At 43.3% G+C, this 15,980-nt stretch overlaps 1 protein-coding gene across 1 annotated transcript in view; it reads right to left on the bottom strand.

Annotated features, from left to right (window-relative positions):
- LOC311127177 (calcium/calmodulin-dependent protein kinase type IV-like) overlaps positions 1–13,631 on the bottom strand; it is a gene marked incomplete at its 5' end in the record, with an annotated part of 40,477 nt that extends 26,846 nt beyond the window's left edge. The window contains one exon of the mRNA XM_084158957.1: positions 13,525–13,631. Coding sequence (XP_084015083.1) covers positions 13,525–13,631 — 107 coding nt within the window. The remainder of the gene's footprint in view (positions 1–13,524) is intronic.
- Between the last annotated feature and the right edge of the window lie 2,349 nt (positions 13,632–15,980).

Genomic DNA, 15,980 nt, shown 5'->3' with positions numbered 1-15,980 from the left:
GTAAGGATTTGTTCAATCAATCACTTGCATGAACACAGACATTGGTTATTAGAAAATCACAAACATAGAACACAGAAATTGGTTAATAGAAAAGCACAAACATTCAATGTTCCATCACAGACGTACTGCCAAATTCTCTAAAACAACGTTGGAGGCGGCTTATGGTAGAGAAATGAACATTAAATTATCTGTCAACAGCCCTGGTGGACATTCCTGCAGTCAGCATGCCAATTGCACGCTCCCTCAAAACTTGAGACATCTGTGGCATTGTGTTGTGTGACAAAATTGCACATTTTAGAGTGGCCTTTTATTGTCCCCAGGACAAGGTTTACCTGTGTAATGATCATGCTGTTTAATCAGCTTCTTGATATGCCACACCTGTCAGGTGGATGGTTTATCTTGGCAAAGGAGAAATGCTCACTAACAGGGATGTAAACAAGTTTGTGCACAACATTTGAGAGAAATAAGCTTTTTGTGTGTATGGACAATTTCTGGGATCTTTTATTTCAGCTCATGAAACATGGGACTAACACTTTATATGTTGCATTTATATTTTTGTTCAGTCGACAGTATCTCCTACAGGCAACGCTTTAATTGAGTGGGCGCGTACACTGTTAGGTAATTCCTTCCTTTTGCATATGCCAAAATAAATAGCCTTCACAATCCTGCGGGAGAGACGCTGCTTAGAAAGCACTCTACCACAAGCAGGATTAGCAAAAGGCAGGAATAGCTGCCATATACACTTTCAGGGTGTAGAATGAATGGCCCTGCTCGAAAAGCCCATGTAGGAACATTAAAATGTCGACCAGAGCTCTGAAAAGGAACAATACCTTTATTTTGTAACCAAAGCTCAAACGCCCGCCACTTACAATACATGGCCAAAAGTCGAACATCTCATTCCAAGTTGCATTAATATGGAGTTGGTCCCCCCTTTGCTGCTATAACAGCCTCCACTCTTCTGGGAAGGCTTTCCACTAGATGTGGGAACATTGCTGCGGGGACTTGCTTCCATTCAGCCACAAAAGCATTTGTGAGGTCGGGCACTGATGTTGGGCGATTAGGCCTGGCTCGCAGTCAGCGTTCCAATTCATCCCAAAGGTGTTCGATGGGGTTGAGGTCAGGGTTCTGTGCAGACCAGTCAAGTTCTTCCACATCGATCTCGACAAACCATTCCTGTATGGACCTCGCTTTGTGCATGGGGGCATTGACATGTTAAAACAGGAAAGGGCCTTCCCCACAAAGTTGGAAGCACAGAATCATCTAGAATGTCATTGTATGCTGTAGCGTTAAGAATTCCCTTAAATTAAACTAAGGGGCCTAGCCCGAACCATGAAAAACAGCCCCAGACAATTATTCCTCCTCCACAAAACTTTAAAGTTGGAACTATGCATTCGGGCAGGTAGCGTTCTCCTGGCAGCCACCAAACCTAGATTCGTCCGTCGGACTGCCAGATGGTGAAGTGTGATTCATCACTCCAGAGAACGCGTTTCCAAGTGCCAGCCGACACTTGGCATTGTGCATGGTGTGCGGCTGCTTGTTAATGGAAACCCATTTCATGAAGCTCCCGACGAACAGTTCTTGTGCTGACGTTGCTTCCAGAGGCAGTTTAGAACTCAGCATTGAGTGTTGCAACCGAGGACAGACAATTTTAGGCGCTATGCGCTTTACCACTTGGCAGTCCCGTTCTGTGAGCTTGTGTGGCCTACCACTTTGCGGCTGAGACGATGTTGCTCCTATACGTTTCCACTTCACAACAACAGCACTTATAGTTGTCTGGGGCAGCTCTAGCATGGCCGAAATTTGACGAACTGACTTGTTGGAAAGGTGGCATCCTATGACGGTGCCACGTTGAAAGTCACTGAGCTCTTCAGTATGGGCCATTCTACTGCCAATGTTTGTCTATGGAGATTGCATGACCGTGTGCTTGATTTTATACACCTGTCAGCAACGGGTGTGGCCATGTAGTGTATATCCATACAACCCTTGCATAGTATAGTAGCAATAACGTTTAGAGGTAAACTCCTTGCCATCAGATTGAACCTTTCATGGGCCAAGCCCACAGATTACAAATCTAAGGCCGCGGATGCCAGACCTGCCCGTGTGCCTGGGACAATAGGTCCCTGCGCAACGGGAGTTACCACGGGTCCCTTCCTAAAAGGCAAATGATCTCTGCGAACCAAGGTTGTTTGGGCCAACAGGGAGCCACAATGATCAATGACAAGCCCTCTAGACGCACCCTCTCCAGCATGGGCTGAATCAGGTCCAGAGGGGGAAGAGCGTAAAGGAAGGTCCAAGGCCACTGGTGCGCAAGATTATCCGTTCCCAACGGAGTACTCAGGTCCCTTATCGAGGAAAACAGCCAACATTGTGTGTTTTCTCACGATGTGTAAAGATCTACGTCGGCCTGCCGAACATTTCCCATATCAGGGAGACCCCTGAGAACGCAAAGCCAGAAACATGCCTCCCTCTGCAGGGACAAAAACGCATGATTCTCGATTGAGTCTAACTCGAGACCCAGAAACAGAATGCGCCGAGATGGAGTCAAACAGCTCTTCTCTCGATTCACTATGAAACCCAGAGACTGAACATGGGAAACCAGAATGGATGTGTTTAACACCACCTGATCCCTTTACTCTGCTACCACCAGCCAAACATCCAGGTAGTCCAACATTCTGAGCCCCAGACACTGCATAGGTGCCAAACCTGCCTCCACAACTCTGGTGAAAGTGCGAGGCGAGAGCAAAAGCTCGATGTACCAGAAACTCGTAGGCTACAGCCTTGAAATGGAACCTCAGGAATTCCTGTGAGTGGGATATACAGTGGGGGAAAAAAGTATTTAATCAGCCACCAATTGTGCAAGTTCTCCCACTTAAAAAGATGAGAGAGGCCTGTAATTTTCATCATAGGTACACGTCAACTATGACAGACAAAATGAGGAAAAAATAAAATAAAAAATAAAATAATAATCCAGAAAATCACATTGTAGGATTTGTAATGAATTTATTTGCAAATGATGGTGGAAAATAAGTATTTGGTCAATAACAAAAGTTTCTCAATACTTTGTTATATACCCTTTGTTGGCAATGACACAGGTCAAACGTTTTCTGTAAGTCTTCACAAGGTTTCCACACACTGTTGCTGGTATTTTGGCCCATTCCTCCACGCAGATCTCCTCTAGAGCAGTGATGTTTTGGGGCTGTCGCTGGGCAACTCGGACTTTCAACTCCCTCCAAAGATTTTCTATGGGGTTGAGATCTGGAGACTGGCTAGGCCACTCCAGGACCTTGAAATGCTTCTTACGAAGCCACTCCTTCGTTGCCCGGGCGGTGTGTTTGGGATCATTGTCATGCTGAAAGTCCCAGCCACGTTTCATCTTCAATGCCCTTGCTGATGGAAGGAGGTTTTCACTCAAAATCTCACGATACATGGCCCCATTCATTCTTTCCTTTACACGGATCAGTCGTCCTGGTCCCTTTGCAGAAAAACAGCCCCAAAGCATGATGTTTCCACCCCCATGCTTCACAGTATTGTACGAATTGTAGCCTGTACCCCGGGTAGAAACAACTTGTTTAAGTGCCAATGTTTGCCTGAAGCCCAGTCCACTCTGGGTTCGGGGGCTACCAATGACGTAACCCGATTGACCGTGCCACTTGGGGTAGGTACTGTTGTCACAGCGAACATCTGGGGAGGGGGGCAAGGGAGGACCACAGTCCGTGCCACCTCCCCTCTCATTGTGCAAGGTGCGCGGGGACAGCTCATCTTGGAGTTCATATGAACCACAGAGACTTTGTGTGGGATAATAGCATGATTGCCAATCGCCTACTGAGTCCATAACCTGTATCACTAAGCATCTCATAGGGACCAGAATTTAAGGAATTAATCCGTGCCTTGGGTTTATCGCCGGTGTAAGGCGGGGCGGGGCTTCCTGTGAGTCAGGGTGTTCATTGGCCTTGTCAGGCGTGATTCTAATGTTCTTCAGTAGAGGGCGCTAGCGCATGAACTCCCCATAGCTGTGTTGTACCAAGCTGACTGACTGAAACGGAACTTGGGGACCTAGGTAAGTAACTATGGCACAGAATTTTTCCTGGTCAGGTCACGTGATCAGGAAAAACTCCAGGCTCTGATGGTATAACTGCTATACCCAAAGCCAGGGCTGAGAGATACTTTGCAACTTGTCAAGCTTGCAGGCATATAGTTGGCCTGAACATAAACTACACATTAACGTATTAGCCTCACCTTACAAAGTTTAAGACCCCTTATAGGTATGCACATGTTTGGTACTGTACATTCCTGTGGAGTAAGCCCCCCTGAGCAGGGCCGGCGCTATGGGCGGGCCTTAGGAGGCCTGGCCCGCCCTACCGTACCTCCTTGCCTGTCCAAATAAAATATTGAAATATTGATCATTTATTTGATCGAGACGCGCATCGACAGAAAGATGCATCAATCTCAGATAAAGCATCCGAGCGAGCAAAATAGCTCCCCTCTGTCTCAGTATGTGTAGACCATGTACAGTGGGGAAAAAAAGTATTTAGTCAGCCACCAATTGTGCAAGTTCTCCCACTTAAAAAGATGAGAGAGGCCTGTAATTTTCATCATAGGTACACGTCAACTATGACAGACAAATTGAGAAAAGAAATCCAGAAAATCACATAGTAGGATTTTTAATGAATTTATTTGCAAATTATGGTGGAAAATAAGTATTTGGTCACCTACAAACAAGCAAGATTTCTGGCTCTCACAGACCTGTAACTTCTTCTTTAAGAGGCTCCTATGTCCTCCACTCGTTACCTGTATTAATGGCACCTGTTTGAACTTGTTATCAGTATAAAAGACACCTGTCCACAACCTCAAACAGTCACACTCCAAACTCCACTATGGCCAAGACCAAAGAGCTGTCAAAGGACACCAGAAACAAAATTGTAGACCTGCACCAGGCTGGGAAGACTGAATCTGCAATAGGTAAGCAGCTTGGTTTGAAGAAATCAACTGTGGGAGCAATTACTAGGAAATGGAAGACATACAAGACCACTGATAATCTCCCTCGATCTGGGGCTCCACGCAAGATCTCACCCAGTGGGGTCAAAATGATCACAAGATGATCACAAAAATCCCAGAACCACACAGGGGGGCCTAGTGAACGACCTGCAGAGAGCTGGGACCAAAGTAACAAAGCCTACCATCAGTAACACACTACACTGCCAGGGACTCAAATCCTGCAGTGCCAGATGTGTCCCCCTGCTTAAGCCAGTACATGTCCAGGCCCGTCTGAAGTTTGCTAGAGTGCATTTGGATGATCCAGAAGAGGATTGGGAGAATGTCATATGGTCAGATGAAACCAAAATAGAACTTTTTGGTAAAAACTCAACTCGTCGTGTTTGGAGGACAAAGAATGCTGAGTTACATCCAAAGAAAACCATACCTACTGTGAAGCATGGGGGTGGAAACATCATGCTTTGGGGCTGTTTTTCTGCAAAGGGACCAGGACGACTGATCCATGTAAAGGAAAGAATGAATGGGGCCATGTATCGTGAGATTTTGAGTGAAAACCTCCTTCCATCAGCAAGGGCATTGAAGATGAAACGTGGCTGGGTCTTTCAGCATGACAATGATCCCAAACACACCGCCCGGGCAACGAAGGAGTGGCTTCGTAAGAAGCATTTCAAGGTCCTGGAGTGGCCTAGCCAGTCTCCAGATCTCAACCCCATAGAAAATCTTTGGAGGGAGTTGAAAGTCTGTGTTGCCCAGCGACAGCCCCAAAACATCACTGCTCTAGAGGAGATCTGCATGGAGGAATGGGCCAAAATACCAGCAACAGTGTGTGAAAACCTCGTGAAGACTTACAGAAAACGTTTGATCTGTGTCATTGCCAACAAAGGGTATATAACAAAGTATTGAGAAACTTTTGTTATTTGACCAAATACTTATTTTCCACCATAATTTGCAAATAAATTCATTAAAAATCCTACAATGTGATTTTCTGGATTTTTTCCCCTCATTTTGTCTGTCATGGTTGACGTGTACCTATGATGAAAATTACAGGCCTCTCTCATCTTTTTAAGTGGGAAAACTTGCACAATTGGTGGCTGACTAAATACTTTTTTTCCCCACTGTATCTGATGCTGTCTGGACAAAAAGAGTATGGAATGTCAGACTATTTCTGGCCAGACAGCATCAGATACATGGGCTACATATAGTATGACAGAGGGGCGCTGTTTCGCCCGCTCGGATGCTTTCTTCGGTGAGATAGTTTCAGCAGAGAGGAAGAGGCTCACTCTCGCCAAAATCTGTCCAGAATAAACACAATATGATTCTATGGGTTTAAAATGCAGACGTAAACTTGTCGCCTGCCTTCCCACCTTTGGGACAACGACTCCCATTGTTAGAGCGGAGACATGTGCATCTCATCATTATATACAGATCTCTGGTTTCAGCCAGTTGCGAATTGGAAAGGAAAGTGGCGGGTGGATGCTGGCTTCCCCCTAAGTAAATTGATGTTTTGCCAAAAGTATCTAATTACTCCTGTCTAAATAAAATCATGGATTGTTTCAAATCACAAGTGTGTAGTCTTATGCCTATTTGGGAAGCCAACAATTTGAGCAGTGTGCGTGGCAATAGGCCTAGCTGATTATTGAGTTGTGGCTATCAGTGAAAAGCATCTAAGATGATGTGTCTTGAGTATTATTTAAAATGTTGAGACAAGAAGAAGGGGTGTGTGGTGAAGATATGGGCGTCTCTCTCCAGAATGCACTCTGCTCTCCAGAATGCACTCAGCTGTCTCCTGCCAATTCTTGCGCATTCATTGTTTCATTGTGTGAATTGTTTGCCCTTTGATTGTTTATTTTTTTTATAAATTCCCCATTACATATGTCACCAGTAGGCCTAGTAAATGTACCGTTAAACCCCGTCATTTGGTTAGATACATTTCTGTTAATGCATGTATTAATTACAGTAATTTATCGTTCTCATTCTCGCAGTGGAAACGTTGTTTGCAGAGTTCACAACCTGATACACTTGTGAGAAACAAGTTTGGGTTTATTAACCATAATGGTTTGGAGTGCTCCATGTGAACAATGAGCATGTGTCTGCTTACTCTGTCCTGATAATGTTGAGGGCGCCCGCGCGCCAGAGCACGCATAGAAATTGCCTACCTGACCTGCTGCACGCAAATGTAGGAAAGTGACCATTTAATTCACCACGTCCACCACTAATAAGCTGAGTTTCTCAGTACATTTTTCTTCACCTCAGACAGTAAACCAACAAAGTCTGTTTTTTTTTCATCCATTGTGACTGATAATAGTTCCTCACAGTATTTGAAAAATCTTTCCAACACTCTCCCTGCCTCGATAATCACCAAGCCTCGGTGTGAAAGAGCAAAATATCATTATCTGATGGTCTCATATATCCAGTGGAAACGTCATAAAAAACTGCTGTCTGTCCCGAGCTCACTGGGGTGGATAACTCTGAGGGCCCGGAATAGGCTAGGTGATACAATGCTGCAAGTTCGCTAGGGACAGCTTCAGACCGGACCCATTTGATTGATTTGATTCAATGTTGCACTTCACTAGAGATAGCTCAAGTCAAGACAGATAAAAAAAAGGGAGGCAGAGAGGCGGAGTAGATAGATGAATGCAATTAAAATAACCTGAATTTTCATCAGGATATTTTATTCTGTTTTTATTTGTTGGCTTTAGGCCTATATATTTTATTTAGTTGACGATGGAAGTTATAGGCCTACTGCTCCATTGGCCTATAGGCTATCTCTGAGTTCCATTAGCTAATTTATTTAGCCGCCAATGGATCACGGTGTATCAACGTGTCCATATGGCAGAGGCTGGTGCTCTCGCATTAGTTGCATTTTTACTTTTAGATTTTTTTATTTTAATTCAGATGTTTATGATTAACTTTGTGACAATGATTTTGAGAAACAAAAACCGTATTATTTAAATTAAACTGTTCCATGAAAATGCGCATAGGCCTGTAAAAATAATCATAACTGGCACTCAGATCGGTTAATGAATTCTACATGCTTGCACACATAGGAGGTCCTGTGAAAAATACCCTCTATGGAACGCAAATGCCCGTTCAACTGATTCCTTCTGGCACCGGCACTGCCCCTGAGCCAACAGATATGGATAGCCTATGTTCAGCCCTAAGTATAATACAATATCCCCTATTTTCTCTCACCTAAATCAATTACCAACTTTAATTAATTCAAACTCAACAGGCCACCATCTCCCTGCTCACGACCAACAGCAGAAGGCTTCATCCCATTTCAACAGCATGGGCAGAAGCAGGTCCATTATGGGACTTCTGTAGATGGCTCTAATTTCCCCTGATTCTATGCATTAGATTCCCTCTCTCTCCATTCCATATCCCTGATTAGGGCTCAGTGGCAGATCCTTGAGTGCAACTGTTGTCCCGGTGCTATCAGACTGCCTTGTATAATATAATTAACTATGAATATGGAGTAGGGCTCTTCTCATGTGATTGTGGCGGCAGAGACAGAGCCATATAAAGCAGTGCCAGTGCATGATCAATACTGCACCTTTAACACTGTAGCCTATTGTGTGACTTTCCTTGTCTATCAGTGTATCAGTGTTACTTGTCATGTTTTGTGTTTTTTGTGGACCCCAGGAGGAAGAGTAGCTGCTGGTCCTGTAAAAGCTAATGGGGATCCAAATAAACAAGTAAACAAATATACACCTCAGTCAGGTGCTCAGAAGGTAAGGGGTAAAGGAAATAAATAAGAACAACACATGCACCAGTCCATAGACTATCAATATCATGTTGTCACCAGACCACCAACTGAATTTGTTACAATCTGCTATGAAATCATTAACATGTGCTGCTGCTTATTTCTTATTTTTATATCTTGTGTGTTTTTTTTAGTATTCAATTGTTATTGATTACTGCATTGTTGGGGTTAGAGCTTGCAAGAAAGGAATTTCACTATACTTGTGCATGTGACATTAAAACTTAAAACTTGCTCCTGGTGTCTCACAATGTCATTGCCTGGAGAATTCTTTGTATCTATTTTTCATGCTTTGGAAGTGTTTACAGTTGTACAGAAAAGTGCTATGAGGATGAACATGACCAAACAGAGTTGTATTTTTCCCAATGGACCATGGTCGTAAAAGGACAATTACCTGGTATGGCAGCCTGGTCTCAGAGCTTTTCATTTTATTCTGTATGTAAATCCAAGACACTGCTTTTGGTTTGATATGTTACATTTGGTATGGTTAAATAAGAGAGATGGTTACTTAAGGCAAAAACTAAAGGTGAACGTCTAGCAACCCAAAGGTTGTGAGCTCAAATCTCATCACAAACTTTAGCATTTTAGCTAATTAGCAACTTTTCAACTACTTACTACTTTGCACCTACAGTGAGGGAAAAAAGTATTTGATCCCCTGCTGATTTTGTACGTTTGCCCACTGACAAATACATGATCAGTCTGTAATTTTAATGGTAGGTTTATTTAAACAGTGAGAGACAGAATAACAACAAGAAAATCCAGAAAAAAGCATGTCAAAAATGTGAAATTAATTTTCATTTTAATGAGGGAAATAAGTATTTGACCCCTCTGCAAAACATGACTTAGTACTTGGTGGCAAAACCCTTGTTGGCAATCACAAAGGTCAGACGTTTCTTGTAGTTGGCCACCAGGTTTGCACACATCTCAGGAGGGATTTTGTCCCACTCCTCTTTGCAGATCTTCTCCAAGTCATTAAGGTTTCGAGGCTGACGTTTGGCAACTCGAACCTTCAGCTCACTCTACAGATTTTCTATGGGATTAAGGTCTGGAGACTGGCTAGGCCACTCCAGAACCTTAATGTGCTTCTTCTTGAGCCACTCCTTTGTTGCATTGGCCGTGTGTTTTGGGTCATTGTCATGCTGAAATACCCATCCAGGACCCATTTTCAATGCCCTGGCTGAGGGAAGGAGGTTCTCACCCAAGATTTGACGGTACATGGCCCCGTCCATCGTCCCTTTGATGCGGTGAAGTTGTCCTGTCCCCTTAGCAGAAAAACACCCCCAAAGCATAATGTTTCCACCTCCATGTTTGACGGTGGGGATGGTGTTCTTGGGGTCATAGGCAGCATTCCCCCTCCTCCAAACACTGCGAGTTGAGTTGATGCCAAAGAACTCGATTTTGGTCTCATCTGACCACAACACTTTCACCCAGTTCTCCTCTGAATCATTCAGATGTTCATTGGCAAACTTCAGACGGGCCTGTACATGTGCTTTCTTGAGCAGGGGGACCTTGCGGGCACTGCAGGATTTCAGTCCTTCACGGCGTTGTGTGTTATCAGTTGTTTTCTTGGTGACTATGGTCCCAGCTGCCTTGAGATCATTGACAAGATCCTCCCGTGTAGTTCTAGGCTGATTCCTCACCGTTCTCATGATCATTGCAATTCCACGAGGTGAGATCTTGCATGGAGCCCCAGGCTGAGGGAGATTGACAGTTCTTTTGTATTTCTTCCATTTGCTAATAATCGCGCCAACTGTTGTCACCTTCTCACCAAGCTGCTTGGCGATGGTCTTGTAGCCCATTCCAGCCTTGTGTAGGTCTAAAATCTTGTCCCTGACATCTTTGGAGAGCTCTTTGGTCTTGGCCATGGTGGAGAGTTTGGAATCTGATTGATTGATTGCTTCTGTGGACAGGTGTCTTTCATACAGGTAACAAACTGAGATTAGGAGCACTCCCTTTAAGAGTGTGCTTCTAATCTCAGCTCGTCACCTGTATAAAAGACACCTGGGAGCCAGAAATCTTTCTGATTGAAAGGGGGTCAAATACTTATTTCCCTCATTAAAATGCAAATCAATTTATAACATTTTTTACATGCGTTTTTCTGGATTTTTTTGTTGTTATTCTGTCTCTCACTGTTCAAATAAACCTACCATTAAAAATTATAGACTGATAATTTCTTTGTCAGTGGGCAAACGTACAAAATCAGCAGGGGATCAAATACTTTTTTCCCTCACTGTACTTAGAATGTTACCTAACCCTTCCCCTAACCCTAACCTTAACCCTTTTAACTAACTTTTCACCTAACCCTAACCTTAACCTGTCACGAATTCAGCCGAGGCTGCCCCTCCTCCTTGCTCAGGCAGGTTTCGGCGTTCGTCATCACCGGCTTAGTAGCCACTACCGCTCCATTTATCATCCCTCCATTTGTCTTGTCTTGTCAATCACACACACCTGGTACTCATTCCCTCATTAGTCTGTGTATAAGTGTTCCCTCTGCCCCCTTGTCCTTTGTGAGTGATTGTTCATTGTGAGAGTGAGTAGCTCGGTTGTATGTATGTAGCCAAGGTGGATTTTTTCCCTTGTACTAGTTTCGTTTTGACGCTTGCTGCGCTTTATTCATGTACACTGAATAAACTCTGGATTTCGGTGTTTTACCTCCTGCGCCTGACTCCGTCATTCACACCTCATCACATAACCTTTTAACCTAATTCCTAAACTTAAGTCTAACCATAGCTAGAATTCGTAACATATCATACGTTTGCTAATTCGTAACATATCATACCTTTTTGCAAATTGGTAACATATAACACGTTATGCGAATTTATATCATATTGTACATTTTACAAATTCGTAACATATAATACGAATTGTCATTTGTAACATACAGTGCATTCGGAAAGTATTCAGACCCCTTGACTTTTCCCACATTTTGTTACATTACAACCTTATTCTACAATGGATTAAATAAATAAAAATCCTCATCAATCAACACACAATACCCCATAATGACAATGCAAAAATGAATTTTTGCTAATCTATTAAAAATAAACAACAGAAATACCTTACTTAAATAAGTATTCAGAAATTTTGCAATGAGACTCAAATTTGAGCTCAGCTGCATCCTGTTTCCATTGATCATCCTTGAGATGTTTCTACAACTTGATTGGAGTCCACCTCTGGTAAATCCAATTAATTGGACATCATTTGGAAAGGCACACACCTGTCTATATAAGGTCCCACAGTTGACAGTGCATGTCAGAGTAAAAACCAAGCCGTGAGGTCGAAGGAATTGTCCGTAGAGCTCCGAGACAGGATTGTGTCAAGGCACAGATCTGGGGAAGGGTACTAAAAAAATTCAGCAGCATTGAAGGTCCCCAAGAACACAGTGGCCTCCATCATTCTTAAATGGAATAATTTTTGAACAACCAAGACTCTTCCTAGAGCTGGCCGCCGGCCAAACTGAGCAATCGGGGGAGAAGGGCCTTGGTCAGGGAGGTGACCAAGAAACCGATGGTCACTCTGACAAAGCTCCAGAGTACCTCTGTGGAGATGGGAGAACCTTCCAGAAGGACAACCATCTCTGCAGCACTCCACCAATCAGGCCTTTATGGTAGAGTGGCCAGACGGACGCCACTCCTCAGTAAAGGGCACATGACAGCCCACTTGGAGTTTGCCAAAAGGCACCTAAATACTCTCAGACCATGAGAAACAAGATTCTCTGGTCTGATGAAACCAAGATTGAACTCTTTGGCCTGAATGCCAAGCGTCACGTCTGGAGGAAACCTGGCACCATCCCTGCAGTGAAGCATGGTGGTGGCAGCATCATGCTGTGGGGATGTTTTTCAGCAGCAGGGACTGGGAGACTAGTCAGGATCGAGGTAAAGATGAACGGAGCAAAGTACAGAGAGATCCTTGATGAAAACCTGCTCCAGAGTGCTCAGGACCTCAGACTGGGGCGAAGGTTCACCTTCCTACAGGACAACGACCCTAAGCACACAGCCAAGACAACGCAGGAGTGGCTTTGGGACAAGTCTCTGAATGTCTTTGAGTGGCCCAGCCTGAGCCCGGACTTGAACCCGATCTAACATCTCTGTTAATCAATTTTAGAATAAGGCTGTAACATCACAAAATGTGGAAAAAGTCAAGGGGTCTGAATAGTTTCCCGAATGCACTGTATCAAACAAAATGGGTGATGGAAATTCACAAATGAATACATACCATACAAAGCGTAACATTTCATACTAAATGGAACGTATTGGATTTACGTACAGAATAATACCAAATGCTCTGAGACCAGGTTGGGTATGAAGATGGAAATGGACAGTTATATTACGTAACTTTTTATAGCCTTGTCAATTATTTGTATATCAATTATTTAGATGACAAGTATATGCATTTTTAGATTGTTGTTAAATAATCGTTTAATTTAGCAAAAACATCAGGGGATGCTAATCTAGGCAGGAAATTGTGGTAACCCAATGCACTCTCTCTCCTGTGTGTGTGTGTGTGTGTGTGTGTGTGTGTGTGTGTGTGTGTGTGTGTGTGTGTGTATGTAGATTTTATTTCAATTGAAAACAACAAAATAGTGGTCATATAATAGATGCAATACCATTTCCTGTATGTCCTTCGATCACATGTGCACTCAGTAATACATTATTAGAACTATAGATCAGACAAGACCAGAAGATCATCAGAATGCGACTCCTGGCGATATTAAGGCAGTGAAAACATGAGAACACTGAAAACAGTAGTACTGTACAGAGATATATGCTCACCGTCCCAATTCGGACTCCAACTCATAGTAGTCAGCCAAGATCTCCTTATTCGATTCATCTATCCAGTAGTCTGGAGCTGGGGGTGCCCCTGCTCTGGACGAGAGCATAGTGACTTTAAGCAGCACCAGCTATCCAAACGGATTCAAGTATCTTGACAGCTCGTCTCCCCTGCGGCGATTCAAGGCTTGACTCAGTTACAGTGGTGTGAAGAAAAGCGAGTTGGATACGGTCAAGGTGTGACAGAGACGCGCGTAAGACCGTTATCTTCTCCAAAGCAGCACAAAACCCAGCCTTTTGTAAGAATCTAATATGAGTTACAAGACCATTTGAAGGACTGGGTAGCGTAATGAGCTTGGTCCTAAATGCATATTATTCACAGCCGCCAGTCCAGCTTTGCTACCATATTGCACTCAGTGTAAAGGCAAGTGTGCAAAGAGACAGTGGAGTCTGCGTTTGAGAGGGTTTCCACCGGGTCTTACTGTCGCTGGTTTAACATCCAAAAACAAGTGAGTTACCTTTACCTGAGGTCACAATCAAGCACGTCATATTACCATAACTACCAGACATAATTGTGTTGCTTTTTATGACATGAAAATAGGCCTACCTTATACAGCGCATTCGGAAAGAATGCAGACTTTTTCTCCTCATCAATCTACACACAATACCCCAAAATGACAAAGCACAAACACGTTTTTAGAAAAAAACGGAAATATAACATTTACATAAGTATTCAGACCCTTTACTCAGTACTTTGTTGAAGCACCTTTGGCAGCGATTACAGCCTCGAGTCCGCGTTGCGTCATGCATAAGAACAGCCCTTAGCGGTGGTATATCGGGCCTTATTGCTTAAATATACAGTACCAGTCAAAAGTTTGGACACCTACTCATTCAAGGGTATTTCTTAATTTTTTAAAACTATTTTCTACATTGTAGAATAATAGTGAAAACATCAAAACAATGAAATAACACATGGAGTCATACAGTAACCCAAAAAGTGTTAAACAAATCAAAATATGTTTTAGATTCTTCAAAGTAGCCACCTTTTGCATTGATGACAGCTTTGCACACTCTTGGCATTCTCTCAACCAGCTTCACCTGGAATGCTTTTCCAACAGTCTTGAAGGAGTTTCCACATATGCTGAGCACTTTTCCTTCACTCTGCGGTCCAACTCATCCCAAACCATCTCAATTGGGTTGAGGTCGGGTGATTGTGGAGGCCAGGTGATCTGATGCAGCACTCCATCACTCTCCTTCTTGGTCAAACAAATGCTAGTCCCACTAAGCGCACACCAGATGGGATGGCTATCGCTGCAGAATGCTGTGGTAGCCATGCTGGTTAAGTGTGCCTTGAATTCTAAATAAATCACAGACAGTGTCGTCACACCTCCTCCTCCATGCTTCATGGTGGGAACCACACATGCGGAGATCATCCGTTCACCTACTCTGCGTCTCATAAAGACACAGCGGTTGGAACCAAAAATCTCACATTTGGACTCATCAGACCAAAGGACAGATTTCAACCAGTCTAATGTCCATTGCTCGTGTTTCTTGGCCCAAGCAAGTCTCTTCTTCTTATTGGTGTCCTCTAGTAGTGGTTTATTTGCAGCAATTCGACCATGAAGGCCTAATCCATGCGGTCTCCTCTGAACAGTTGATGTTGAGATGTGTCTGTTACTTGAATTCTGTGAAGCATTTATTTGGGCTGCAGTCTGAGGCTAGTAACTCTAATGAACTTATCCTCTGCAGCAGAGGTAACTCTGGGTCTTCCTTTCCTGTGCCGGTCCTCATGAGCCAGTTTCATCATAGCGCTTGATGGTCTTTGCGACCGCACTTGAAGAAACTTTCAAAGTTCTTGAAATGTTTCGGATTGACTGACCTTTATGTCTTAAACTAATGATGGACTGTCGTTTCTCTTTGATTATTTGAGCTGTTCTTGCCATAATATGGAATTGGTCTTTTACCAAACAGGGCCATCTTCCGTAGACCAACCCTACCGTGTCACAACACAACGGATTGGCTCAAATGCATTAAGGAAAGAAATTCCACAAATTAACTTTTAACAAGGCACACCTGTTAATTGAAATGCATTCCAGGTGACTACCTCATGAAGCTGGTTGAGAGAATTATTCTACAATGTAGAAAACAGTACAAATAAAGAAAAACCCTGGAATGAGTAGGTGTGTCCAAACTTTTGACTGGTACTGTATATATACTGTATATGGCTCCGGGCCTACCATTTGAACTATGTAATTACGCTGTAGCATTATTATTCCCGCAAACATTTGTATGTTGTGGAGCACATAATTCAAAAATACTGCCCTACAATAAAAAGGAAATAATATAATTAGTCTTTTTTAATAATTAAAACACTGACAAATCACAGAAATGCAATTGATGCCCAGTAACTAACATGCTTATCATTCAATGATAACACTTGCATTTGTCAAAGATGCAGT

Source organism: Coregonus lavaretus (genome assembly GCF_964263955.1).
Source record: "Coregonus lavaretus genome assembly, chromosome: 4".
NCBI lineage: Eukaryota > Metazoa > Chordata > Actinopteri > Salmoniformes > Salmonidae > Coregonus > Coregonus lavaretus.
Note: the sequence above shows the minus strand (reverse complement) of the source record. Positions and strands in the feature narration are given on the sequence as shown.